The 27441-nt window shown below is 44.9% G+C and overlaps 1 protein-coding gene and 1 long non-coding RNA gene across 5 annotated transcripts in view; one reads left to right on the forward strand and one right to left on the reverse strand.

The window, feature by feature from the left end:
- MARCHF6 (membrane associated ring-CH-type finger 6) overlaps positions 1-5440 on the reverse strand; it is a 118308-nt gene extending 112868 nt beyond the window's left edge. For all 4 annotated transcript variants that reach the window (XM_073332351.2, XM_073332352.2, XM_073332354.2 and 1 more), the window contains exon 1: positions 5317-5440. In XM_073332351.2, the coding sequence (XP_073188452.1) occupies positions 5317-5425 (109 nt within the window). In that variant the 5' untranslated portion in view covers positions 5426-5440. The remainder of the gene's footprint in view (positions 1-5316) is intronic.
- Positions 5441-5497: 57 nt separating this feature from the next.
- LOC140907124 (uncharacterized) lies at positions 5498-7364 on the forward strand. The gene is made up of 3 exons (XR_012157384.2): positions 5498-6040; positions 6236-6406; positions 7127-7364. It is a non-coding gene; the product is annotated as an uncharacterized LOC140907124 (long non-coding RNA).
- The last annotated feature ends 20077 nt before the right edge of the window (positions 7365-27441 follow it).

Below are 27441 nucleotides of genomic sequence, written 5' to 3' on the forward strand. Positions count from 1 at the left end.
CATTAGCGTGATGTTAACAGCATGTGTTTAGAAAAGATATAATCAGAGAATGCTAACTACAGTTTTAATCCAACTTTTAAAGAGTTATCAGCTATTACATTTCAACATATACCAATATACTGTTAACACAGGGGGCAAACTGATAACTGTAAGAGTGAACCAGGACTTGAAAAAGTCACTCATCCATTCCCCACAACTGAGTGAGAAAATGCCACTTGTAAGTGCTATAGAAGTTCAAATGTTAAATTTAATGCTTTTGTATATACTATAGTAGTCCCCTTAAACCCCAAACACAATTGCATCTCATCACACTACAACAGGGGTGGGCAAACTACGGCCCGGAGTCATTTTAAGCCGGCCCGCGAGCTGCACCACGCGGTTCGGCCCCCTCCAGCTGGGGTGCTGGGTCGGGGGCCGCACCACGCAGCTAGGTCCCGCTCCAGCCAGGGCGCTGGGGCCGCACCACATGGTTCCCTGAAGCCACGGCATAGCCCCGCTCCGGCTCCTACGCGCTCCAATGGGAGCTAGAGGTGCTGTGCCTGCGGATGGGGCAGCGTGCAGAGCTGCCTGGCCACACCTCCACGTAGGAGCTGGAGAAGGGACATGCAACTCCTTCCAGGAGCCACTTAAGGTAAGCACTGCTCGAAGCCTGCACCCCCCGAGCCTCTCCCCATACCCCAACCCTGAGCCCCATCCCGCTCTCCAAACCCCTCAATCCCAGCCTGGAGCACCCTCCTGCACCCCAAACCTCTCATCCCCAGCCACACCCCAGAGCCTGCACCCCAAGCCGGAACCTGCACCCCTGCCCCAGCCCTGATCCCCCTCCCGCCCTCCGAACCCCTTAGTCCCAGCCCACAGCATCCTCCGACACTCCAAACTCCTCATCCCCAGCCCCACCCCAGAGCCCGCACTCCAACCCCAATTTTGTGAGCATTCATGGCCCACCATACAATTTCTATCCCTATCAGGTGTATCCCCTCAGCTCCTTCAACATTTACACACTCCGCCATCAGGAATGGGCTTGCTGCCTGTTATTTTGTTTATCCTCCTCAGGAGGCTATACTCCATTGCTAGCACTAATAGCTTCCCACCTCCCTAAAACAACTATTTCCATGAGTCTCTCAGACCCTATTCTGTATATAAGCCCCAACCTCCATTGAGTGCAGCAGGAAGGCAACCAATGTTTCTGAGGTTTCTGACACACTCTGCTGCTACCCAATTAGTAGAGGTGAATCCATAAACATGTCAGGTGCTACTGAGCAGCAAATCCTTTGCTCAGTTATGGAGCATATGTTCTGATGCCACTATGGTCTGAGGTTGCGAAACTGTCATTCAGGTCTGCTCATTCTCTGATCCCAAATCATCCCCCTTTTCCACACCCTTCCCACCCCAGTTAGTCTCCCAACCCCATGATGCTCAGAGTCCAGAAATGAAGCCATAATAAGGATACTGAGGCTGTAAAGGCACTGCCATGGTGCTCCTGGGAAAAGGAGAGGCTGTTTGGGCCACGTTCACCTGAAGTCCTCCTGGCTTTGCAGGGCAGTGAGAGGAAGCCTAGCTAGTCTCCATACCCTCATGATGCTATCAGACTCTACAGTTGTTGATGAGTTATTTCTGGAGGAAGCTGAAGACTCTTAAAGGGAAACTCCCTGGAAATGAAAGATGAATGCCAGGGTCTGAGCGCCAAAGTCCTAGGTTTGAAGGAGAGGGCAAAATCTCTAAGTGTTTTGGATAGGCCTTCAGAGCAACTGTAGAGTTTGAGGGCAAATAAAGCTCCAGAGTAACATACAAACATACTAGACATAACCTATATACTGTATTCCAGAGGCCTACTGAAACAGCCCTAATGATTCTCAGTGTACTAAAGAACTAGCCAGTCTGGCCTGGTCCACACTAGAAAAATTACCTGTTGCTGAGAAGAGGTATCAGCAGCACACTGCAAGTTTAGAACATGGCTTTTCATGATCAACACCATTTCAGAAAACAATGAATAAAATGAAATTTATTCCAAGAAAGTCAACCAGGGTTTTCTCAAATGGTGCTGAACACTATGTGTCCTGTTCTCCAAATGCAAATTAAGCTGTGCAGTTTAACCAGTGTTGGACCTGCTGCTGACAACTGGTGTCAGCAATCGGTAATTTTTCTAGCGTAGATCTGGCCTCTGACTTGACTCAATTCAATGTATTCTCTTTTATCTAGAGGCTTGTTTATTTCACTACTAAAAAAACTAGTGCAGTAACATTTTCTCTTTCTCTGAGAGAATCCCATACTAATAAATAACATTACTGTTCTAAACAATCAGCTGAAACTTAAGATAAATTTGCAGTGCACCTCATCACAAGTCCAAAAATAGATATGGCCATTATGAAGACAGTATAAAAGACTAAGCAGTTATTTAACATTTGCAAGTGCACTTTTAACTGATTCTAAAGAGTCTGACTTTAGCATTAAGTGCTGAATGTATCGAGTCAACAACAAAGAAGGGCACGACCATGAAGTGCAGATCCACTGATAGTCACCTATTCCTGTTTGATAAAATAATTGCAGGAAGTTGTAGACTGTATCTATTTTATTTTATTTCCCAGTTTTCTAATGCTTTTTTTTCAAGAAACTGAAATATAAAATACATGATTACATTACCTCAAAATGACAGCCTTCATGCTGTCAACGTCAGTGTGCAATAAGTAGGCCCAACATTCATGAAGAAAAATGAAAACTAGTGCCTCTTGTCTTGATTTTTGTAGGGTTGTCAACAAATACCTTAACTACATTTTTTTCTTTTTTGCAAATTTACAGGTCTTCTTTATTACACTTTTTCACAACCTCAAACCTCAACCCTCACCAGCAATTTAACTGATTTTTTGAGAGAATAACAGTTTAAAAAGTAAATAGCAAAAATATATCAGCTGCAGGAAGCCTACCAAAAAACCACTGGACAATTAAGGTGCGAATGAAGCACTCACAGCAGACAAAGCCCTTGCAGAAAAGATAAATGAATGTTTTGCATTGGTTTTCACTGCAGAAGATATGAGCAAGATTCCTACATCTGAACCATTCTTTTTAGGCAACAAGTCTCAGGAACTGTCCCAGGCTAAGGAGTCAGAGGACGTTTTAAAACAAACTGATAAATTAAACATCAATAAGTCATCAGGATCAGGTGGTATTCACTCAAGAGTTCTGAAGAAATTCAAATATAAAATTGCAGAACTACTATAGTAATTGTGGTATGTAATCTATCATTTAAATCAGCTTAAACAGTACACCCACACCTTGAATACCGCATGCAGTTCTGGATGCCTCATCTCAAAAAATGGAAATGGTACAGAGAAGGGCAACAAAAATTATTAGATTTCAGAGTAGCAGCTGTGTTAGTCTGTATTCGCAAAAAGAAAAGGAGTACTAGTGGCACCTTAGAGACTAACCAATTTATTTGAGCATAAGCTTTCGTGAGATACAACTCACTTCATCGGATGCATTTCAGTGGAAAATACAGGCCCATCTTGATTATCACTACAAAAGGTTTTCTTCCCCCCTCCCCCCCGCTCTCCTGCTGGTAATAGCTCATCTTAAGTGATCACTCTCCTTACAGCGTGTATGATAACACCCATTTTTTCATGTTCTGTGTGTATATAAATCTCCTCACTGTATTTTCCACTGAATGCATCCGATGAAGTGAGCTGTAGCTCACGAAAGCTTATGGTCAAATAAAAAATTATTAGGGGTATGGAAAAGCTTCGACAAGAGGAAAAATTTTAAAAAATGGGACTATTCAGATTAGAATAGAGATGACTAAGGGGAAATATGATAGAGATATATAACATCATGAATGGCGTGAAGACAGTGAATAGGGAAAAGTTATTTACTGGTTCACAAAACGCAAGAACTAAGAGGTCAGCCAATGAAATGAATAGGCAGCGGATCTGAAACAAGCATGAGGAAGTACTACTTCACACAACACAGGATCAGTCTGTGGAACTCTTTGCTGGGGATATTGAGGAAGCCCAAAGTATAACTGGGTTCAAAAAATAATTAGATAAGTTCATGGAAGATATGCCCATCAATGGCTATTAAACATGATGGTCAAGGATGCAACCCCATGCTGTGTGTTCCCCTAAATCTCTGATTGCCAGAAGCAGGGCATGGGTGACAGAGGACAAATTGCCATTTTTTGTTCATTCCCCCTGAAGCATCTGGTACTGGCCACTGACAGAAGACAGGACCCTGGGGCTCGAGACGTTGGTCTAACCCAATATGGTTGCTGCTATATCTGTAGGGCCAGATCCACTGGGCACGCTCACTCAGAGGCTGCCTAACATCACACAGAACAGCCAAAGAGGAGGCCCCTACGTTATAAACTTTAGCCCAGTAGTTAGGGTACTTACTCACTGAGGACATGGGAAACCACCAGTTCCAGTCTCCCCTCTTCCTGCTGAGGAAAAGGGATCTGGACATGGATCTGCCACCTCTGGGCTGAGAGCCCATACCACTTATATTGTTGACATTACCCAAGATTTGTATTTAAAAGAAACAGGCCTTCCAAATCATCTTTCACTTTTAAGAATTACACAGAATACATTTAGCTTTTCCCAAAAGCCGTAAGTAAAGATGCACCAAGTACTTTTCCCTATCACAAGGTATTTGGGGGGGCCGAGAATAGGTGAGATGTGAATACACACGTCTGACAGTGGACAGCGGCACCTCTTCCACGAGATTTCCCCTCCTTCAGGCGGAGTGACTTTGCTGCGCTGCCGAGGGAACTGAAAGCGGCCCAGCGCCCATTCCGCGACAAGCGGAGTTTTCCGCCGAAGTGCCCAGCGCCCTTTGACCGCCAGCAGCACCCGCCGCACCGGGGAGCTGGGCACCACAATAAACCCTGCGGCCGCGGGATCCCGCCGCACGGCGAGCCGCGCCCCCGGCCGGTCGGCCGCCCCGCCCACCCGGCCCCGAGCCCGGCACGGCTCAGCGTCGGTGGGCCCCGCTGCCTGCAGCCCCCCCCCCAAGCGCCGGCTCCGGACTCACCCCCAACGCCGCAGCGGTTACATAAGAGACACCCCCGCCCCCGCACGCGCCGCCCCCCCCGGCCCCCCCTCCACGCACCGCCGCCCCCGACACTGCCCCGACCCCCCACGCGCACAACGGCACGGACACCTCCCCCACCCGCCCTGTCCTCCCGCTGCCGCCGCAAGGCACCTGCAGCCCCAGACGCGGGGTTGGGGGCGGCCCCTCCCGAGTGTAACACCGCCCGCCCCCCCGGGACCCCTTCCCGCCTGGCCCCCGCGCCCGGGGAGGGGTGATCGCGGCCAGCGAGCGCGTTACCTTCCTCGGCGGTCTCCATCTTGTCCGGCTGACGCAGCGCCGCGGCCGGCGGGCGGATGGTGTGACCGCGGTGGGGCGGGGGCCGCGGGGTTCGCAGAGTGAGCACCATAGAGCCAGCCCGGCTGAGCGCAGCGGCCTAGAGCGCCGCGCTCGCCTCCAGCGCCCTCCGGCGGCCGACGCGCGCCAGCCACGCTGCGGGGCCGTTGTTGGCCCAAAGGGGAGCGGGAGGCGGGAGCCTGGGGAGCGTGTGTGTGTGTGTGTGTAACTGTAATTCCCGGCGTGTCTGCAACAAAGAGATACGTGTCCCGAGTAGAGGCCAGCAACGCTCACACCTACGCCTGTGCACACACCACAACACGTGCGCACGCACATGCAAACACATATGCACGTGCGTGGACACCCACTATTCAAGTCTAGCCGACTGTATCGGCGTGGACACAAGCGTTTCCGAAAGGAGCAGATACCTTCGTGTGTGGCTCAGACGCATGCTCCTCTCCACACACACAGAGTGTTCCCTCAAGGGGAATAAGGCAACGCTTCAGAAAGGAAAACTTTCGAACTGGTAAAGGGGAGATAAAAGGAAAGCCCCTTTTCTCAGAAGGTGCAGACTCGACTCCCTCCTGTATCTGCCGCCAGTGGATTAATTTACAGTAAGGGTGTCCCGCCCTCCTTGTGTAACGTAAATAAAATAAAGAGAAGACAAGGTGATATGGTGCAAACAAAGGTAAGTGTATTCAGGGTAAAGGTACAGAAAACTGGGAGAAATGGGGGTGGGGGGAGAAGAAATACAAACCTAACCAAGACAATGAAACAGTGACTGGCTTTAGGAGCTTGAAGCTCAGACCCGCAAAACCTCCCTTGGTGTTCAGAAAAATAATAAATGAAACCCCGATACAGAAACCTCTCCTACTATATTCAGGCACAGCGGATGCTATGCACCGACGCGAGGCCTAGGGCCTTCAACTCTCTGGCTGATTGGGAGCCTTCGAAGAGGACCACTGGGGAGTCCTGACAACTGGTGGACTTTGTCGCAGGCGGGGAGACCCTCTGGGATGATGGACACCAGGAAAGCTGCAGGATTCCCTCACAGGTAAGATGGTTTTGCTGTGGCGGGAATGATGATGATGACAGGCCCCTCCTTTCTCTCTCTTGCTTCAGGATAGATGATGTTCTTCTCGCTAGCTCTGGAACGTTGGGAAGACCCAACCGTGCGCACGCTGCCACTGGAATGGACAGCCCCGTGCAGGCGCTGAGCAAGATCTTATATAATCTTTAAGGCGGGAAAAGTTCTAATGGAATAGAGTGTTGGGGGTTGGTTTTGGCAGGAAAAACTGGTTCTGTCTGGTTTGAGCCAGGGAGCTCCAGTGTCTAAGCTGTGAACAAATTTGCTTACAAAGATGGAGTCCAGGGGTCACAGATGATATACTCCGTATTGGATTTCATTAGAGCCAGTGATTTACATAACCTTTATCTTATATACATTATTAAAACAACGAATTAAACACATTTAAACAATACCAACACAACATTTTTTTCTAACAAGAGAAATGTGCACATAAGAACGGCCATACGGGGGGTCAGACCAAAGGTCCATCTAGCCCAGTATCCTGTCTTCCAACAGTGGCCAGTGCCAGGTGCCCCAGAAGGAATGAACAGAACAGCTAATCATAAAGTGATCCATTCCCTGTTGCCCATTCCCAGCTTCTGGCAAACAGAGGCTAGTGATACCATCCCTGCCCGTCCTGGCTAATGGCCATTGATGGCCCTATCCTCCATGAATTTATCTAGTTCTTTTTTTAACTCTGTTTAGGTGTGGCCTTCACAACATCCTCTGGCAAGGAGTTCCACAGGTTGACTGTGCGTTGTATGAAGAAAATACTTCCTTTTGTTTGTTTTAAACCTGCTGCCTATTAATTTCATTTGGTGTCCCTTAGTTCTTGTGTTATGAGGAGTAAATAAAACTTCCTTATTTACTTTTTCCCCACCTGTCATGATTTTATAGCTCTCTATCATAGCCCCCTCTTAATCATCTCTTTTCCAAGCTGAAAAGTCCCAGTCTTATTAATTTCTCCTCATATGGAAGTCATTCCATACCCCAATCATTTTTGCTGCCCTTTTCTGAACCTTTTCGAATTCCAGTATATCCTTTTTGAGATGAGGTGACCACATCTGCAAGCAATATTCAAGATATGGGCGTACCATGGATTTATATAGAGGCAATATGATATTTTCTGTCTTATTATCTATCCCTTTCTTAATGACACCCAACATTCTGTTCGCTTTTTTGACTGCCGCTGCACACTGAGTGGATTTTTTCAGAGAACTATCCACAATGACTCCAAGATCTCTTTCTTGAGTGGTAACAGCTAATTTAGACCCCATCATTTTATATGTATAGTTGGGATTATGTTTTCCAATGTGCATTAGTTTGCATTTATCAACATGCACAAAAAACATACCCAAATTCACAAGGACTTGTACAGGTGCTCACATGCACACTTCTGCACAGTCACAATGATAAACACGCAGACAAATGCACAAGCACACACACACACGCACACGTGAGTGCACACAAACATATGTATGCACACACACCCACATAAAAGTGTACATATGCCACGTGCATAATCACAGATGGGTACATACATGCACAGATGAAGACAAGCACAGAAATACAACAATGGATACATGCATACATGCAAATACACATACATAAGAACACGCAAAGATACATGCATACAACATCCTCCTACATACACACCTTGTAGTCTCTTTGCTTCATAGAAGACTTTGAAAATTGGACACTTGATGATTTCACGTGGAATAAAAACAGCTTTAAGGAACTTAAACAAAATTCAGACATCATACTTTATGACTCAGGAGGTATATAAACTGTTGCTCTTGACAACAACTAAAATTCAGAAAATATGAAAAGAACAAAATACTAGCAGAAACAACATTATCTGGACCCAGTGAAACATTACATAGATAACTAAAGTAGCCAACCCTTAAGGTGAGAATACACTATAACTGTACATGTGTCCAAGCGTATGGTTGAGCCATAAGAGAAGGCTACTCACCCTGTGCAGTAACTGGTTCTTCAAGAATTAAGGTTGCCAAGAGTCCAGTTTTCAACCAGAATGCCCTGTCAAAAAGGGACCCTGGTGGCTCCGGTCAGCACTGCTGACCGGGCTATTAAAAGTCCAGTCGGCGGCGCAGCGGGGCTAAGGCAGGCTCCCTGCCTGCCCTAGCTCCGCGCAGCTGTGGGAAGCAGATGGCATGTCTCTGCGGCCCCTAGGAGCAGGGGCGATCAGGGAAGCTCTGCATTCTGTCCTTGCCTGAGCACCGGTTCCGCTGTTTTCATTGGCCTGGAACCACGGCAGCCATGCCAGCTGCTTCCAGGAGCAGCACAGACCTAGGGCAGGAAGGGAGCCTGCCTTAGCCCCGCTGCGCTGCAGACTGGGAGTTGCCTGAGATAAGCACTACCAGGCTGAAGCCTGAACCCCAAACCTCCTGCCCAGGTCAGAGCCCCCTCCCACATCCTAATTCCCTCCCAGACCCCGCACCCCATGCCCCCACCCAAAACCCAATCCCCTGCTTCAGATCAGAGCCCCCTCTCGCACCCAAACTCCCTCCTGGAGCCCACACCCCGAACCCGCTCCTGCACCCCAACGTCTTGCCCCAGCCCTGAGCCCCCTCCCGCATTCTAAACTCCTCGGCCCCAGCCCAGAGCCCCCTCTTACACCCCAAACCCCTTATCTCCAGAGCCCGCACCCCCAGCTGGAGCCCTCACCCTCTCCCACATACCAACCCCTTTCCCCAGCCCATGAAAGTGAATGAGGGTGGGGGAGAGCGAGCGATGGAGGGAGGGGTCCCGGAGGGAGGGGGCAGGGCTTCAGAGAAAGGGTGGGGCAGGGGGCGGGGCAAGGGTGTTTGATTTTGTGCAATAAGAACATTGGCAACCCTATTCAAGGTGTGTGTCCTCGTGAGTGCTCCACTGAGGTGAATATGTGCTCCATGTGCCTCAGATCAGAGATTTTAGGTAGCCGTGCCTATTCAGTCTGCACATGTGCTCCATGAAGCCTCGTGCTCTGCACTGTGTCTGTATAGAGTTGCATGGGTGAGCTGCCCTCAGTTCCTTCTCTGATGCAAAACTCCATGGCAAAGAACTCTGAAGCAGAGGGGAGGAGGGTGAGTAGTAGAGTACCCACATCTCAAAGGAACGCAGTTACTGCACAATGTGACAAACCTTCACTTCTTTGAGTAATGTCCCTATGGGTGCTTCACTCTAGGTAATCACTGAGCAGTACTCTCTATGGAGGTGTGGGGCTTTGGAGTCAAGTCCAAAATTGAAGACAGTACAATAGAGCCAAACACTGCATCTGAGGCTGAGGCCTGAGTAACTGCATAGTGTTCAGAAAAAGTAGGAATGGAGATCCAGGTTGCAGCTCTACATATGTCCGTGACAGGAACATTCTTAAGAAAGGCTACTGAAGGGTGTGTTAACACTCTAGAAGGAGGTTGAAGGTCATGAGACTGATAGCAATAGATAATGCAGCCAGATATCCATCTAGAAAGTCTTTGCTTGGAAATTGGAGATCCCTTAATTCCAGGGTTTAAATTCTGATAGAGTATTTCCCAGATTCCTCTATGTCCTCTTCCCCCCCCACCCCCACACTGCCCTCCCCTGGCAACATGCTAAGAAAACTCCAGGAGGGTTGCAAATATTTACTAGAGCTCTGCTCTGGACAGCTCCAGCTGAATTTAAGCCCTGGTCTGATCCCACACTGCAACTCCTGTGACTACGCAGGGGTTTTGGATGAAGGAGCCTTTAGTGGTATCAGATATAATTGTCCAGAGAGCATCACCTCATGGTCCTGATCTGGAGTCCTTGAGCTAAATGGGAGATTTTGCATGTGGATTGTGTTAGAAATACTTCCAAAGATTTAGGTTCAGGCATGAGATTAATTCAGGAGGAAATATCCAAATAATAATAAATAACACATACTTCTAGGGATCCTTGCATGTGCAGGAGCTCACAGCACTTTACAATAGTTAATTAAGACTCATAATCCCAGGAGGAAGGGAAATATGGTTATCCTCAATGGTGAAGAAACTAAAGCACCAAGAAGTGGAGTGTGTTGCCTAAGGTCATAAAACAAATCTTTCAATGTCAGGAATAGATGCAGGCCAAGAGGCTTTCACTCCAGAGCTCTGACCACTGTTAGGATATAGATATTCAGGCCTGTCTGTAAAGGCCTGTACTTTAAGAATTTAGATGTATTCTTATCACTTGGCTAGTTAGAGGTATAAAAGAAAGAATCAAAATCACTGTCTGCCAGTGTAAGGTCCTTCTCTTACTGTGACAGTCTGAGGCCCTGTTCTTAGGCTAAGGCCTTTGGCTAAGCAGCAGAGGCACCCATAAGCTAGGAAGCGAACAGTCACATCCTCACATTCCAAACTAGTCACATTGAAATAAGGTGCTATTGGGCTGTCAGGCACTATCAGGACAGGATTGTATTCCTATCACCTCCAGAGAAAGGGAAGTGCCTAGAAAATGTAAAAGGAAACTTAGTTTGATAGCATCCTGTCTGGCAAGAACTCACTTATCAATAGCTGGGATGTGAAATCCTCACTTCTGTATTATTTTGTCATTATAGTTCCCACTTTGCTATTGTTTGTCTGTATAATCTCTGTCTGGTTCTGTGATTGTTTCTGTCTGCTGTATAATTAATTTTGCTGGGTGTAATCTAATTATTGTGGTGGGATATAATTGGTTAGCTAATCATGTTACAATATGTTAGGATTGGTTAGTTAAATTTCAGTAGAATGATTGGTTAAGGTATAGCTAAGAATATTACTATATAAATTAGGGGCAAACAGGAAGTAAGTTGGGATTCGAAAATAAGGAAAAAGGAACTTGTATTTAAGCTTGCTGGAAGTTCACCCCAATAAACATCGAATTGTTTGCACCTTCGGACTTTGGGTATTGTTGCTCTCTGTTCATGCGAGAAGGACCAGGGAAGTGGGAGAGTGAAGGAATAAGCTCTCTAACAACCACCAACCCATGCTGCCTCCTCTTATCTATATATAACAATTTTGTAGATATTAATATACATGTTATTTCAAAACTTCAGTGTCTGTGAAGAACATAGATCCTATGATGTAATGATTCAGTAAAGCACAAAGGAGTCAAATATAACAAAAATTAGAATTATACCTTTCACTTTCTTCCAATTGCTAAATCCAACTCAGCAGCATTTTTTAATAATAACTACTGGAGTGTCATATGAGACATTTACATATCCCAGAATCTGGATGAGCTTCTTATGCGCTTGACCTCAGTGGTGTCATCCAACCTTCCAAATTGTGGAAGTGATTTTGGGAGGATCGGTGGGCACACCCAACCATCAAGTCATCTGTTATTTTGTACTGCTGAGTTTAATATTCCATATCCTCAACTACCATCTATGGTCACTTAAAGGAAAGCTTGATGAATGGCCTAGTCCAATTTATAAAATGCCATTTGTATATTTCATTCTAAAAATGACAAGAGGGATTGCAAGTTGTGGAGAGAACAGCCTAGATATTTAAGAAGGTCAAAGGGACTATTGAAATGTTAAATGTGATCTGAAGCAAAATCTTTCACATATATTGATTTCATGGCTAAAACCTCTTGAGGGAAAAGAATTTGAAACATTCATGAAAGATGCTGCTTTAAAAAAGAAAAAGAAAGAAAAGGTAGAATTTAGAGGTAGCATGAGGTCCAATATGAGGCCTTGATCCTGCAACTGGATCCAAATGGATGGAACCCTCTGGCCACACAGGGCCCAATGGGTATACCCTTTCACGCCTCAGGATCTGATTGTCGGAGCTGGGCCTCAGATGACATGCTCTTTGAACAAGTGCCTTGTCTCTCCCATTTGTTTTGTAAAGTGCCTAGCATAGTTTTGGTTGCTAAAAAAATAATAAGAATTTAGAATACATTTCTAGAAAGATATTATAACCTTCTTTGAGTTTAACCCATATTCTGTAAGTAAGTCTACTTCCTCTTACCTGGGAGGAAGTAGACTTGTTGTTTAGTTAGGATGTTTGTGTAATGTTTATTCCTCAGGTTAAAGTGTATCCTTGTGTTGGTTACCATGGAATACTGCACTTACGCTTATAGGTGCTAATCCACAGTACTATATAACAGATAAAAGCTCGGTCTCCTAAACTTATTTGAAGTTTAGGATATTGGTTATACCAGAGAGAAAAGATTTTTAAACTAGACTGGACAAAAGCACTGGAGGAAGTTCCATAGGGAACAATCTGTCTTTGCTCATGGGGATAGACTGGATGACCCACTATATCTTTCTTAACTCTAATTTCTATGATTTATTTGCTATGAAAGCTGTTTTTACCAGACACTTACCAGATACCTGAGGCCTTCCTGCTCGCAGCTGCTTCTGCTGTTTTCTCAGTCTGTTTAAATTCATATCTTGCACACCTGATGCCTCCCCTCTCTTAGATACTTTTCTTTGGCCCTTCCCCAATTCTGGTCTCAGTCCTCAGGTTCTGATATATTTAATAAAGATAGGATGAGAGGAAGATAGTAAATATACAAACCACAGTGGGAGAAAAAACATCCTGCCTAAGTCAGGTCAAATTTTGCTGGACTGTTTTTAGGGAATGGAATATGATTGCCTTTTTTTTTTTTTTTTTTAAGGTGCATTCTATTGTAAGTTACATGGACTTCACCAGTGTTTTTCTAGCCATTAGGGGAAAATAAATGACATATAGGGGGAATTCAAGTGCCTCCTCATTCCTTGAGAGTCTATCCAGAAAGTGAGAATGTTGAATTCTGTCCAAACGTTTCCTGCTCTGAATTGGAAAGGGAAGTAGTAGGGGGAAGGATGCAATATAACATTAAATTGCTGCTTTGGATTAACAGCAACTCTTTTAAGAATGATTTCACAAGATGGGTTTGAATGGAATTGAACCTCTGCAGCCCAAATCAATGTAGCAATCCACTGATGAAAGAACTACTTTTAAAGCTGTTTCATATAGTGGATAAAAGTAATATGATTTGGATGATGGACAGGGCTTAAATCCTCATAGAGTATTTCCCAGAGGTCCGTCCCCCTCCCCCCACATCCTATAAAAATTCCAGGGGGGTTGAAAATATTTACTGGAGCTTTGCTCCGGATAGCTCCCGCTGAATTTAAGCCCTGCTCAGTTCTGTCCGCAAAGGAAAGAAACAATCTTGGAGATTTCCTAAAGGGCTTAGTCCTGTCTAGGTAAAAGGCTAATGCCCTTCTGACACTGAGTGTATGTCATGCTGCATTTCCCTTATCCAGGTGTGGTTCAGGGAAGAAAACTGGGCGGTGAATAGGTTGGTTTATGTGGAAGTACAAGGATGCCTTTGGTAAGACCTTGCGGTACAGTTGCAACATGACCTTATCCTTAAAAAAAATACCATGAAGGGGGGATATGCCATCAGACCCCCTCTCTCTCCAACTCTTTGAGCTGAGAAATAATGTCTACGAGAAAGGCTGTTTTCATAGACAAGTTTAGAAGGGAGCAGGTAGCCATAAGTTCAAAGGAAGACATAATAAGGCATCTAAGTGCCAAGATGAGGTCCCAAACTGGAGTCGGGAATCTGATTTGTGGAAAGCCGTTCCCCAATCTCTAGAGACACCTCATCACTGTAGGATGAGGGAACATGGAAAAACCCTCCAACATAGGATGGAAGGCCGTAATAGTTGCCAAGTGTGCTCTAACAGAGTCTAGGGACATCCTCGACATTTTTGGCTCTAAGATGTAATCTAGTATATCTGACAGCAGAGAGGATGTAGATGAGCAATGTCTTAGGTCACACCAGTGACTGAATCTCCTCCACATTTGCAGGTACTTATTACAAGTGGATTGTTTCCTACTATGTAATAGCACTCTCCTTACATCCTCACAACAGGTTGTTTCTAACTCTGCAAACCGTGAATCAGCCATGCCTTGAGCCAAAGAACCTCGAGGTTGGGGTGAAGAATTTCACCGGCATCTGGAGAGAGAAGATGGGGGGGATGGTTTGTGTCAGCGTTCCCTCTCCATCTGAACTCTGGGGTGCAGAAGTGGAGATCATAGAATCATAGAATCATAGAATATCAGGGTTGGAAGGGACCCCAGAAGGTCATCTAGTCCAACCCCCTGCTCGAAGCAGGACCAATTCCCAGTTAAATCATCCCAGCCAGGGCTTTGTCAAGCCTGACCTTAAAAACCTCTAAGGAAGGAGATTCTACCATCTCCCTAGGTAACGCATTCCAGTGTTTCACCACCCTCTTAGTGAAAAAGTTTTTCCTAATACCCAATCTAAACCTCCCCCACTGCAACTTGAGACCATTACTCCTCGTTCTGTCATCTGCTACCATTGAGAACAGTCTAGAGCCATCCTCTTTGGAACCCCCTTTCAGGTAGTTGAAAGCAGCTATCAAATCCCCCCTCATTCTTCTCTTCTGCAGGCTAAACAATCCCAGCTCCCTCAGCCTCTCCTCATAACTCATGTGTTCCAGTCCCCTAATCATTTTTGTTGCCCTTCGCTGGACTCTCTCCAATTTATCCACATCCTTCTTGAAGTGTGGGGCCCAAAACTGGACACAGTACTCCAGATGAGGCCTCACCAATGTCGAATAGAGGGGAATGATCACGTCCCTCGATCTGCTGGTAATCCCCCTACTTATACATCCCAAAATGCCATTGGCCTTCTTGGCAACAAGGGCACACTGCTGACTCATATCCAGCTTCTCGTCCACTGTCACCCCTAGGTCCTTTTCCGCAGAACTGCTGCCTAGCCATTCTGTCCCTAGTCTGTAGCTGTGCATTGGGTTCTTCCGTCCTAAGTGCAGGACCCTGCACTTATCCTTATTGAACCTCATCAGATTTCTTTTGGCCCAATCCTCCAATTTGTCTAGGTCCTTCTGTATCCTATCCCTCCCCTCCAGCGTATCTACCACTCCTCCCAGTTTAGTATCATCCGCAAATTTGCTGAGAGTGCAATCTACACCATCCTCCAGATCATTTATGAAGACATTGAACAAAACCGGCCCCAGGACCGACCCCTGGGGCACTCCACTTGACACCGGCTGCCAACTAGACATGGAGCCATTGATCACTACCCGTTGAGCCCGACAATCTAGCCAGCTTTCTACTCACCTTATAGTGCATTCATCCAGCCCATACTTCCTTAACTTGCTGACAAGAATACTATGGGAGACCGTGTCAAAAGCTTTGCTAAAGTCAAGAAACAATACATCCACTGCTTTCCCTTCATCCACAGAACCAGTAATCTCATCATAAAAGGCGATTAGATTAGTCAGGCATGACCTTCCCTTGGTGAATCCATGCTGGCTGTTCCTGATCACTTTCCTCTCATGCAAGTGCTTCAGGATTGATTCTTTGAGGACCTGCTCCATGATTTTTCCAGGGACTGAGGTGAGGCTGACTGGCCTGTAGTTCCCAGGATCCTCCTTCTTCCCTTTTTTAAAGATTGGCACTACATTAGCTCCGCATGAAAGACCCCCTAAGCCCTTCACCCTCTTTCCTTGGGAGGCTTGAGAATGATATCCTCACCAATTGGTAAAATGTGAGCACAGACCAAACCCCTTAGGTTTTAGGACACTGAAAATCAATCAGGTTCTTAAAAGAAGAATTTTATTTAAAAAAAGTAAAAGAATTACACCTGCAAAAATCAGGATGGAAGGTACTTTTTACAGGGTAATAAAAAGATTTTAAACACAGAGGATTCCCCTCTAGGATCAGCTTCAAAGTTACAAAAAAACCAGGAATAAAACTCACTCTTAGCATAGGGAAAATTCACAAGCTAAAACAAAATATAATCTAATGCATTTGCTTGCCATTACTTACAATTTTTGTAATCTTAGATGCTCATTTCAGGTATGTTTTCAGGAGATATATTTCCTGCCTGGTCTCTCTCTCCCCGTCCAGAGAGGGAACAAGCAAAGAGAGCACAAACAATTTGAAAGTATCTGCTTTCATCATTGGCCCTTTTGGTCAGGTGCAAACTAGGTTATTTGAGCTTCTTACCCCTTACAGGTAAAGATTCAGTACAGCTACCCAGGAGGGATTTTATGCTACCTTTAGCTGTATGTTTATGACAGTTTGAAGGGAATTGGTTAACAAACAGTAAGCAGGGTGGACCATGAGAAAGGCATCTGCAAGGAAGTGGCAACCCAGTCCACCTCTCGAACAGAACTGGTCAGACTTCTTGTTCTTGACTGTGGCGAACAGGTCTATCTGTGGGACTCTCCAACATCGAATATGTGGTGGAGTGTAATGGAATCTATTTCCAATTTGTGATCCTGTGAAAAGTGCCTTGCTAAGGGCATCTGCTGTGATGTTTTGCACGCCCAGAAGGTAAACTACTGAGATTATCTGATTTCCAGTGCACCAATTCCAGAGCCTCACTGCTTCGTTATAGAGCGTGGGTGATCTTGCTCCCCCTTAACAGCTGATATAAAACATGCATGGCATGTTGTCTGTCATGAAATTCATGTATTTGCCCCAATCAATGGAAGAAAATGGAGACAGGCATTTCTGACTGTGACCAGTGCCTAGAATGGACCACACTGAGAATAAGCACAAGAAACAGGGCAGAGTGCAAGAAACAGGGCAGGCACACCCCAGAAACTGGTGGTTTATTCTATAGTTAGATTCACCAAACCAGTAATGAAAGAGCTTCTGTAGCACCACACTGGTTAACAAGAAGCCAGATATAGTCCCCTTTAGGCATTCCAGCCTTTGTTTCCCATCCAGACAAACAGGTATAATATAGTGAGAGGTTACAGAAAACCCAATTCACCAAATGTGAGCTTCACCAATCCCAAAGGATCAGACAATTACCCCCAGGTCACACAGCCTTGTTAGTCTGTATTCGCAAAAAGAAAAGGAGTACTTGTGGCACCTTAGAGACTAACCAATTTATTTGAGCGTAAGCTTTCGTGAGCTACAGCTCACTTCATCGAATGCATCTGATGAAGTGAGCTGTAGCTCACAAAAGCTTATGCTCAAATAAATTGGTTAGTCTCTAAGGTGCCACAAGTACTCCTTTTCTTTTTGCAACTTAGACACAGTGCTCCTGTCAGATAATAATTTCTAATACCTATATAAAGAAAGAAAATTAAATAAATATTAGACCCACTCAACTCTAATACTAACATATTCTGTCATCTTGTGTCAATTCACTTAAGGGACACTGGTTAGGTTTAAAAATTTAATGTATATTCTTACTTTGTTACTAACTCTTGAATACAACAATTAAAACAATTGTAGAAAAATCTAGATTACTTTCTGTCACCTTTTTGAAGTTCATCAAGCTTGGAATAGATCAGTGGTTCCCAAACTGGAGTTCAAGAAATGTTACAGGGGGTTCTCGGGAAAAAATTCCCTAATAGCGGACAGAGCTGTCCCTAGGGACCTCGGGCAGCAACCCGGAGCCCCTGGACTTCCAAGAGCAATGCAGATCAAAGCAAGCATATCTAGCAGACTGAGAAGATTTAAACTTCAAGACTCCTTATAAGAAATGGAAAGGGAGGTGGATATTTTTAGTTGTTTTTAAAATTAAATAGGCAGCTAGTATTGTTTTTAAAATTATTATGAAGAACAAGTTTAAGCTTTGTTGTAATGTGCGTTGTTTGCCTGGACTGCTCAAGACCTGAATGCTTGTTCAGGAGGAACTCTGAGTTGGTTTCTTAAATATAGTACCTTCATGCTGTTTCACATCTGATACTCCTTGATGAAACATAGGAGCCTTGTCTTATAACAGGCTTATTCAAAGTGATACAAGCTACAAAAGTGAGATCTTGAAAGAGTGTTGCCATTTTCATAATGTAATAAAAATACTGTAATGATAAATAATAATTGTGTGTTGTAAGCATAAAAACAAATTTTATTTTTCCAAGATCACTGTTTTTATAATTTATACTCAGGTAAAGGAGAAAATCCCTGGAAATATTCATTTTGATGAGGGGGTTTTTGAGACTTGACATTTTAGTGAAAGGGGTTCACAGGTTGTTAAAGTTTGGGAACCACTGGAATAGATCATTTAACTTTTGGAAACATCCTATTAGGGCAAGGCCCTGTGAGTTTATACTGCACCTACCTGGGGCTCTAGGGGTTTTACCCCACTACTAGACTAGAAAATTACTTTAAACAATAATGAAACTGACATTTTCAAGTGATTTTCATAGTACTCCCAACCCCAAATGTTCGAAAATCAAGTATTAGGCTCACCAGAAATAATGAGATTGTATAAAAATAATAGATTTGGTGTTTTTTTTAATTTACATTCTGCTTTTTGAGCCTTGAAGGTGCAGTGGGGTCACATTTTGAAGCTTTCTTCACAGCCATGAGGGCTAGAAACTTCATTTTTTTTTCAGAATGAAGGCTTAAATTATCACATATCACTTGACTCCAGGAGCTGGGGCTTTAAGGAAAACAATAGATATCATGAGACTCCTGACAAAATCATGAGAGTTGGCAACACTGCTTTAACTTCTGTTTAAAGGCTAGTTACTTTCTAGAAGGGTCTTAAACACAACACTGCAGTGTTGGAGTTGCAGTTCTCACAGGAGAATATTTTAAACCAAACACCAAGAAATTTCCCTGTTTCAAAGGTGGGGGAAAACACTGAGACTTCTGAGGTATATCAGGACCACTGCAGGTAGGAAAGGAAAATAAACAGGTACAGGAGCTCTGGACAGCTATTCCTCTTGAAAAAAAGTTGGAGGGTCAAATCTTCTAGTCTTTAATCAAGTAAAACTTCTATTGCAATCAGTGCCTCCACCCGCAGATATTAACATCACAGTGAACATGTGATAACATGTGTGGTCAATAACTATACACTTCATACTTAAATATCTGAGCCATCTTATCCGGAGTTATACATTATATGCATTGGCTCAGGGACTACATTTTCTGGCATATTCTGAACAGTGCTGAGCACACAGATGGTGCCCAGTGAATAACACAAATCATCACAATAATCGTCGACTTTATGGACGCTGTGGATGCAGTTTCTGTTCTTTGTTCTGGAATTGGCCTGAATGTGGCTGAAACACTAAGAATTTGATGTATAAACACATCTGATACTTATATAACACTTTCTCGTTCCTTCCTTTTCTCAAACAGAACAAAAAATGACAAAACAAAATGGTTTTCAGTTAAAATCTAAAATTGCACAGCAGGCATTGCTGTACAACTCAGCCTGGGGCAGAACCTGCCACCCATTGGTGGTTAAGTGCTCTCAACTCATCTGACTCATTCTCTTTCTTTCTTCATCCTTCCTTACCTCTGTGCTGCTTTTCATATTCTTAACCATGACATTCTTTCCAATCGCCTGGGACCAATTGCTGGAGTCTCAGAGAACTGGCCTTCTTAGTTTTGCTCCCATCCATCAGAGTCCTCTTTTTTGCAGCATGCAGCAGAGAGAAAGGCTGGTCCAGTACATAAGGGAGCTAGCCCTGAAAGACCTGGGTTCTACTCCTGCCCCCGCCCCCCCCAGACTTCCTGTATGACGTCAGGTCAGCGCCTTAGGGACAGAGTTTCAAAGGTATTTAGGTACCCAAAGATGCAGCTAGGCATCTAGTGGGGTTTACAAAGAACCTAACCTTCTAGGTGCTTTTGAAAATTCCCCTAGGTGCCTAAATACCTTTGAAAATCTGTCCTTTAGTTTGTGTGCACCTCAGTGCCCCATCTGTAGAATGGGGATAACAGCCCTGCTCCACCTCACCGAGGGGGGCTGTGATGTGAGATGCTCAGATTCTATGGTGATGGGGCCACATAAATACCACAGGCAGAGTGGAACTTCTCTATACCACTGCTAGCCCTTCCCTGGGTTTTGGCCCCTTCTTTTTACTTATGCCCCTCACATCTCCCTCTTTTCTGAATGTAACTTTGGCTCAAAGGGCTTGGCTGTATTTCTTCTGAGTCCCCTGTGTTCTCTCTTCACCCCCACCCGCAGAGGGATTCCTGTTTTACAGGTTCATGTAAGGACTTTCAGATCCTTAATTTAATTACCAGCCTTTTCTTATCTTAATCATCCTGCCTCTGTTTGTAAACAAAACACTGACTCCCTGCCACAGGGACAGGAGCTGGGAGAAGCACCTCTCTGCAGAACTCACATTCCACACTAATGCAGGTAAGAGCTCCTGTATGAAACTCAGGGGGGTGGTGGCAGCCCCCCCTCTACCCTTCCTAATTGGCACCGTTGTGTATCTGCTATTCAGCTTCCTGGGTTCATCAGTAATATCTCTGGAGTCCAGGGAGGTTACTGATGAACCCAGGAAGCTGATTAGCACATACCGCCTCCTCAACTACCCCGGAACCTGCATGGGGCATAATAAAGCAAAAACTTCCCCCCGCCAAACCCACAACTGGGTGTCCGGTGTCGGCATCATTATACCCACCAGCCTATTATACCCATCGCCCATGACCCTCCTGTTGTTCCTATATTCCTGAGTTTAAGCCCAGCCCCCACTCTACCCCAAAATGGTCCCTGAGTGAGATGCATCTGTAAATTAAGGATTTTATTGATTTCAGTGACCCATTATAGAATGGATTATTAAGGAGGTATCATTGTGCTCTTGTGCCTGTGCATTTCTTGACCAGCATGCAGGCAGCAAAGGGCCAGGGGCCACATGGACTGAAGGAAATAGTCTGGAAGAATAACAGTAAAAATCTCATTCCATGGGTAAGTTAGTGATAGAAAAGCAAGGGAGGTGTCATCTGATTTGTTAAATTTATCTGATGGTGTTATCGGATTTGTAAAATTTCTATAGTGTCACTCTCTGCAGCACAGGATGGGGGATGACTCGCTCTCTCCTGGTCTCCCAGTTCCAGGTCCTCCAGTGGGTGGAAATTTTGATAGTACAATGTTGTCGGAAATGGGTTGAATCATAGAATATTAGGTTTAGAAGAGACCTCAGGAGGTTATCTAGTCCAATCCCCTGCTCAAAGCAGGACCAACACCAACTAAATCATCCCAGCCAAGGCTTTGTCAAGCTGTGTCTTAAAAACCTCTAAGGATGGAGATTCCACCACCTCCGTAGGTAACCCATTCCAGTGCTTCACCACCCTCCTAATGAAATAGTTTTCAGTGTGGTAGCCATGTTAGTCTGTATCAGCAAAAACTACAAGGAGTCCTTGTGGCACCTTAGAGACTAACAAATTTATTTGGGCATAAGCTTTTGTGGGCTAGAACCCACTTCATCAGATGCATGGAGTGGAAAATACTGGAGCAGGTATAAATACATGAAAAGATGGGGGTTGCCTTACCAAGTGTGAGGTCAGAACCTAAACCTAATTTACCCAATACTAATTTCTCCCTAGTGTTACTCACACCATCTTGTCAACTGTATGTAATGGGCCACTCTTATTACCACGTCAAAAGTTATTTTTCCTCCCTTGGTATCCTGCTGTTAATTCATTTATCTCATTAAACTGACCTCATCCGGGACCTCCCTTGATCGCCACGAATTTTCAAAGATAATGGCCCATGGCTCTGCAATCACATCAGCCAACTGCCTCAGCACTGTTGGATGCATTAGATCTGGACCATGGACTTGTGCACATCCAGCTTTTTAAAATAGTCCTTAACCTGTTCTTTCACCACTGAGGGCTGCTCACCTCCCCATACTGTGTTGCTCAGTGCAGCAGTCTGGGAGCTGACCTTGCCTGTGAAGACCGAGGCAAAAAAAGCATTGGGTACTTCAGCTTTTTCCACATCATCTATTGCCTCCCCCATTCAGTAAGGGTCCCAAACTTTCCTTGACCACCTTCTTGTTGCTAACATACCTGTAGAAACCCTTCTTGTTACCTTTCACATCCTTTGCTAGCTGCAACTCCAGTTGTGTCTTGGCCTTCCTGATTACACCCCTGCATGCTCTAGCAATATTTTTATAATCCTCCCTAGTCATCTGTCCAAATTTCTACTTCTTGTAAGCTTCCATTTTCAGTTTAAGCTCACCGAAGATTTCACTGTTAAGCCAAGCTGGTCGCATGCCATATTTGCTATTCTTTCTGCACTTTGGGATGGTTTGTTCCTACACTCTCAATAAGGCTTCTTTAAAATACAGCCAGCTCTCCTGGACTCCTTGCCCCCTCATATTAGCTTCCCAGGGGATCCTGCCCATCAGTTCCCTAAGGGAGTCTAAGTCTGCTTTTCTGAAGTCCCAGGTCTGGGGACTCTCCTTTCTTCCTTTTGTGAGGATCCTGAACTCAACCATCTCATGGTCACTGCTGCCTAGGTTTCCACCCACTTCCACTTCCCCTACCAATTCTTCCCTGTTTGTAAGCAGCAAGTCAAAAGGAGCACGGCCCCTAGTCGGTTGCTCCAGCACTTGTACGAGGAAGTTGTCCCCAACGTTCTCCAACAACTTCCTGGATTGTCTGTGCATTGCTGTATTGCTCTCCCAGCAGATGTCAGGTGATTGAAGTCCGCCATTAGTACAAGGGCCTGTGATCTGGAAACTTCAGTTAGTTGTCCAAAGAAAGCCTCGTCTACCTCATCCTTCTGATCCGGTGGTCTATAGCACACGCCCACCACGACATCACCCTTGTTGCTCTCGCCCCTAAACTTAACCCAAAGACTCTCAACAAACTTTTCTCCAGTTTCAAACTGGAGCTCTGAACAATCATACCGCTCTCTTACATACAATTTAATTCCTTCACCTTTCCTCCCACACCTGTCCTTCCTGAACGGTTTATACCCAACCATGACAGTGCTCCAGTCATGTGAACTGCCCCACGAAGTTTCTGTTATTCCAATCATGTCATAGTTCCTTGATTGTGCCAGGACTTCCAGTTCTTCCAGCTTGTTTCCCAGGCTTCTTGCGTTCATGTACATGCACCTAAGATAATAAGCTGATTGCCCTATTTTCTCAGTATGAATCAGGCTTACTGTCTCATACCCTCCTCCTTGTGTTTCCTCTCGGTATCCCACTCCCCAGCTTACCTCTGGGTTTAGGTCACCATCCCCCGGCGAACCTAGTTTAAAGCCCTCCTCACTAGGTTAGCAAGCCTGCCTGTGAAGATGCTCTTCCCTCTCTTCATTAGGTGGATCCCATCTCTTCATTCAAAAACCCTCTCTCTCACAAACTCAATGGTACCAAATGTGACAAACCTCAAACAATTATGTAGAGATATATTCAATAAAATGTTTAAAAACCAACTTTTTAAAATTATACTTAAACACAGCCCTTACAGTGGTAAATTGTAGCCCTTGACTGACAGTACAGTGTTATCAGTTACTGCTCAGAACATGACACCCAATTAATTTTTTTAATGTTACAGGTTACTATAAATAGAAGAAATGCTTCCAGTTGAACTCCAGCTGAGTCACACAATTTTCAGTAATAAAAACAGTATTTGTTTCTGTTGCTTTCATTTTTTGATGCAACACATTACAAACATTCTTGGTGTAGCGCTCCATGTGATACACAATGTCATATGTGTGGGCATCTTTCGGGTCAGTGCACCTATGGCAGTTTATATCATTATGTTCACCACTTTTACAAGAATATGATAAAGTTTGTACAAAGTATGCCTTGTGTCATTTGAAAACTCATAATCTGCTGAACATTACTGTCCTGGTAAAATATGTTTATCAACATTGTTTGTAGAATTATACGTTTCTACTGTATAGCATTGCTGTAACGTGTTCCAGAGTTAGAAAGACAGGCCCAAACCATTTCTTCAGAGACAGACACACTGGCACCCCCAGACAGGTATCCACAAAGTCAAATGGGCTATCGCTTAGCTAAGCAACCATTCTCTGGTAGGGGGAAGGCGTGAACAAGAAATTTGCATTTAATCACAAGGACAATTCAAACCTCATGTCCACAACAGGCTGTTCGTCACCATGACTCAGCAAGGATGTTTCTAGCACAAGAAATTGCATTATGAAGAGGGGAGAAAAATGCTTCATCTCACTCTCCTTCTTCATCTCTGTCCATGACATCAATGACTCCCAAAGAACTGAATTTGGGGGATGGAAGGAGTCCTGGCTGGGAGGCTTTTCAGACAGTACAGACTCCTGTAAGATTATGGTGAGAAAAACCTTTTGCTTTTAAGTTCACTTAGTTTGTTAAGTTAGGCATTTAGCTTGCAATTTATTTTTTTATATTTTCTTTGTAACCAATTCTGACTTTTATGCCTTTTACTTGCAATCAGTTAAAAATCTATCTTTCTGTAGTGAATAAACTTGTTTTATTGTTTTTATCTAACCAGTGTGTTAGAATTAAAGTGTGGGAAACTTCATTTGGGATAACAAGGCTGATGCATATCATTTTCCATTGATGAAATGATGAACTTTATATGCGCTTGCATTGTCGAGGAGTGTGCTGGGCAGTACAAGATGCACATTTCTGGGGGAAAGTCTGGGACTAGAGAATCTGCTGGTGCTCTTCTGACGCGTAATTCATGAGTGGCTAGCTGGTAGCACTCACTACTCTGTGTCTGGGAGCAAGTTATATGCTGGAGACTAATGTGTTAACTGGCCAGAAGTGGCTGTTCACCAGTAAAGCAGTGTAAAAGGTGTCCCAGGTTGGAGAACTGAGGGGACACAGCTATTCAGCAGCCCAGATTGTACCCTGAGTAATGTTACAGCAACCAATTAACTTTACTTTCTAGGCAACATTCTTGCTAAGAGTGACTGCTTCATACAGTTTCTCACATGTCTCATGTTGAAAGGGTGCTTAATCAATGCTTACTGCAAGACAAAGCAGATACTCTAAAAATACATGCAATGGAACCTAGTGTAAGGCAAGTCTCACCCACAACTGTCACTTGTCCCAGCAGCTTCAACTTTTTCCTGATGTTCAATGTACTTCCTTTCTCCAGGTGTAGCGGAGCCAGAATACACTGGGATTGGCATTCCAGCCACCTGGATGATGCCGTTTGGTTCTCAAAATGGTGTCCTCCACACAGCATGACTTCATACTCATCTGTTGGCAGGGACATTCCAGTACTGTACAGTCCATTCAGGACTACACCACTGTTCCTCTCCAATCTTACCAAATTCAGTTAATGGGTGCACTTCCTATACCATGTAAGGAGTGTTGTGTTTAACCAGGTCCTCCATAGTGGTATTCTCCAGAGCTTCAGCTACTAGTTGACAATGTACATCTCCCCATTGATGCCTAAAAATGACAAAGACCAAAGTAAAACCAAGGATTTTTGTAATAATTACAATTACTCCCAAAGTAATTTAATTATGTTATGTAATGCCTACTGTCTACAGATGTATTCCAGTAATTTCTGGCTGGATGCTGTTGTCTTAACCAGTGCCTCATTACAATTCTTTTGGCATCATAAACAAAACTGATAATTAGTACACGGAATTGCTTCTTCTTTTTTTTTTTTTGCCAAAGATGACAAATCAATTTGAAGCCCTCCTTCCATTTATAGTAATAGGTAATTTTTTTAGTGTTATCAGGTATCATGTTCTGATAACACAGTACTGTCAATTGAGGGCTGCAATGTACCTTTTTGAGGGCTTTGTTTGACATGCATGTGTTAAAGTATCATTTTAAAATGTTGATTTTTAAACATTTTATCGAATATATATCAATGTAAGGGGATTGTTGTCCCCTTACTAACATTCCATGGGGGTGTTGGGTTGGCTCGCTCTCAGTACTAAAAGGGGAAGGGTTGATGGGAAATCAGGACCCTGAGACTGACAGTCCCCAGGAACAATGGGGAGAGGCCAATGCTCCAGGTCAGCCTGATTGAGAGGGCGGGCAGGCTAATCAGGGAATCAGAAGGCCAGGGGGGTCTCGTCCTCCATGTGAGCTGGTATTGCCTGGGTCAGAGAGTGGGGCCGAGCTAAGGAGAAAACAGGGGCCCAAGCTGAGCTGGGGAGCAGAGCTGTGCCAGCCAGAGGGGCCAGAAAAGCAGCCCAGGAAGCAGGTTAAAGCTGGGAGAAGAGTCACAGAAGCAGCCCACAGAGCAGACCCTGTGCTGGGAGCAGAGCTGCAGCCAGAGAAGCAGCCCAGGGGGCTGGAGGCAGAGCAGCAGCAGCATCAGTGCTGAGGCAGAGTGGAGCCGGAGCTAGAACAGTGGGGCTGGAGCAGTCTGGAGCAGGGTGCGGTGAGCAACTGGGGCCAGCCAAGAGGGGACCCTGGGCAAAGAGCCCAGTGCAGAAAGACACCTTCAGCCCAGGGTCCTTGCAGGCCAGACTGGGAGGGGGATCTTAACCCGACAGGGGGCTGACGCTGGGAAGGAGGGTCCTACCACCCAAAGCCCGGAGGTATGTGGCCACCATCACAGCACGTGTCCAACCTGCAGCATCCCTGCAGCACAGCCAGGGCCTGAGGAGGCGGCCTGAGACCTACAAGGAACAGACTGAACTGCCCTGACTTCCAGAGATACTGATTGTAATGCTCCCTGCCACAGAGCGGGGTGATGTTTTCCTTTAACCTTTCCCATTTTTCCTTATTCTTTTTAAAATTAATTGTTAATTAATTGCTTTAAATTGTATGTAACCGTCAGTGGGTCAGGAAAGTGCCCAGTGCAGAGAGAGTACCCCAGAGTGGGGACACCCTAGCTCCTGTCCTAGGTGACCACAGCAGGGTTGGGGGTCGAACCCCCCAGGAATCTTGGGCCCAGCCTTGTCGGGGTTATAAGGACTCTGCCAGACAAGAGAGTGGAAGGGGAGTCCTCAAAGGCAGGGAGGCCTCTGGGTAAAGGAAGTGGGAGCGAGGACTCAGATCCTTTCGCTAGCCCACTTCACCGGGGTAGTGCAGAAGCCAGGAAAGTTCCCCACAATAGTGGGACCATTCTGCTGCTTACATCTACATAATTGTTCTAGGTTGAAATTATGGTTCTGTAGATTTTTACAGATCAAATAACTCCTCCCTTACCTTTCTGTCACTAACTTGCCCATGGAATTACACATGTTCCCAGGTTGAAGGAAAGGGATGGATTTAGAAAGGCCCCTGTTGGGGATGGAAAAGTTGTAGAAAACTTACAGTTGGTTGTCTAAAGTTAGTAACAGCTGTCTTTTGTTCCTTGGAAGATTACACAGTTCCAGTGATTCCTTCACCCCCCACCCCACCCTGCTCCCCAATCCTACATTCC

The sequence above is a fragment of the Lepidochelys kempii genome, chromosome 2 (assembly GCF_965140285.1).
Source record: "Lepidochelys kempii isolate rLepKem1 chromosome 2, rLepKem1.hap1, whole genome shotgun sequence".
Lineage (NCBI taxonomy): Eukaryota > Metazoa > Chordata > Testudines > Cheloniidae > Lepidochelys > Lepidochelys kempii.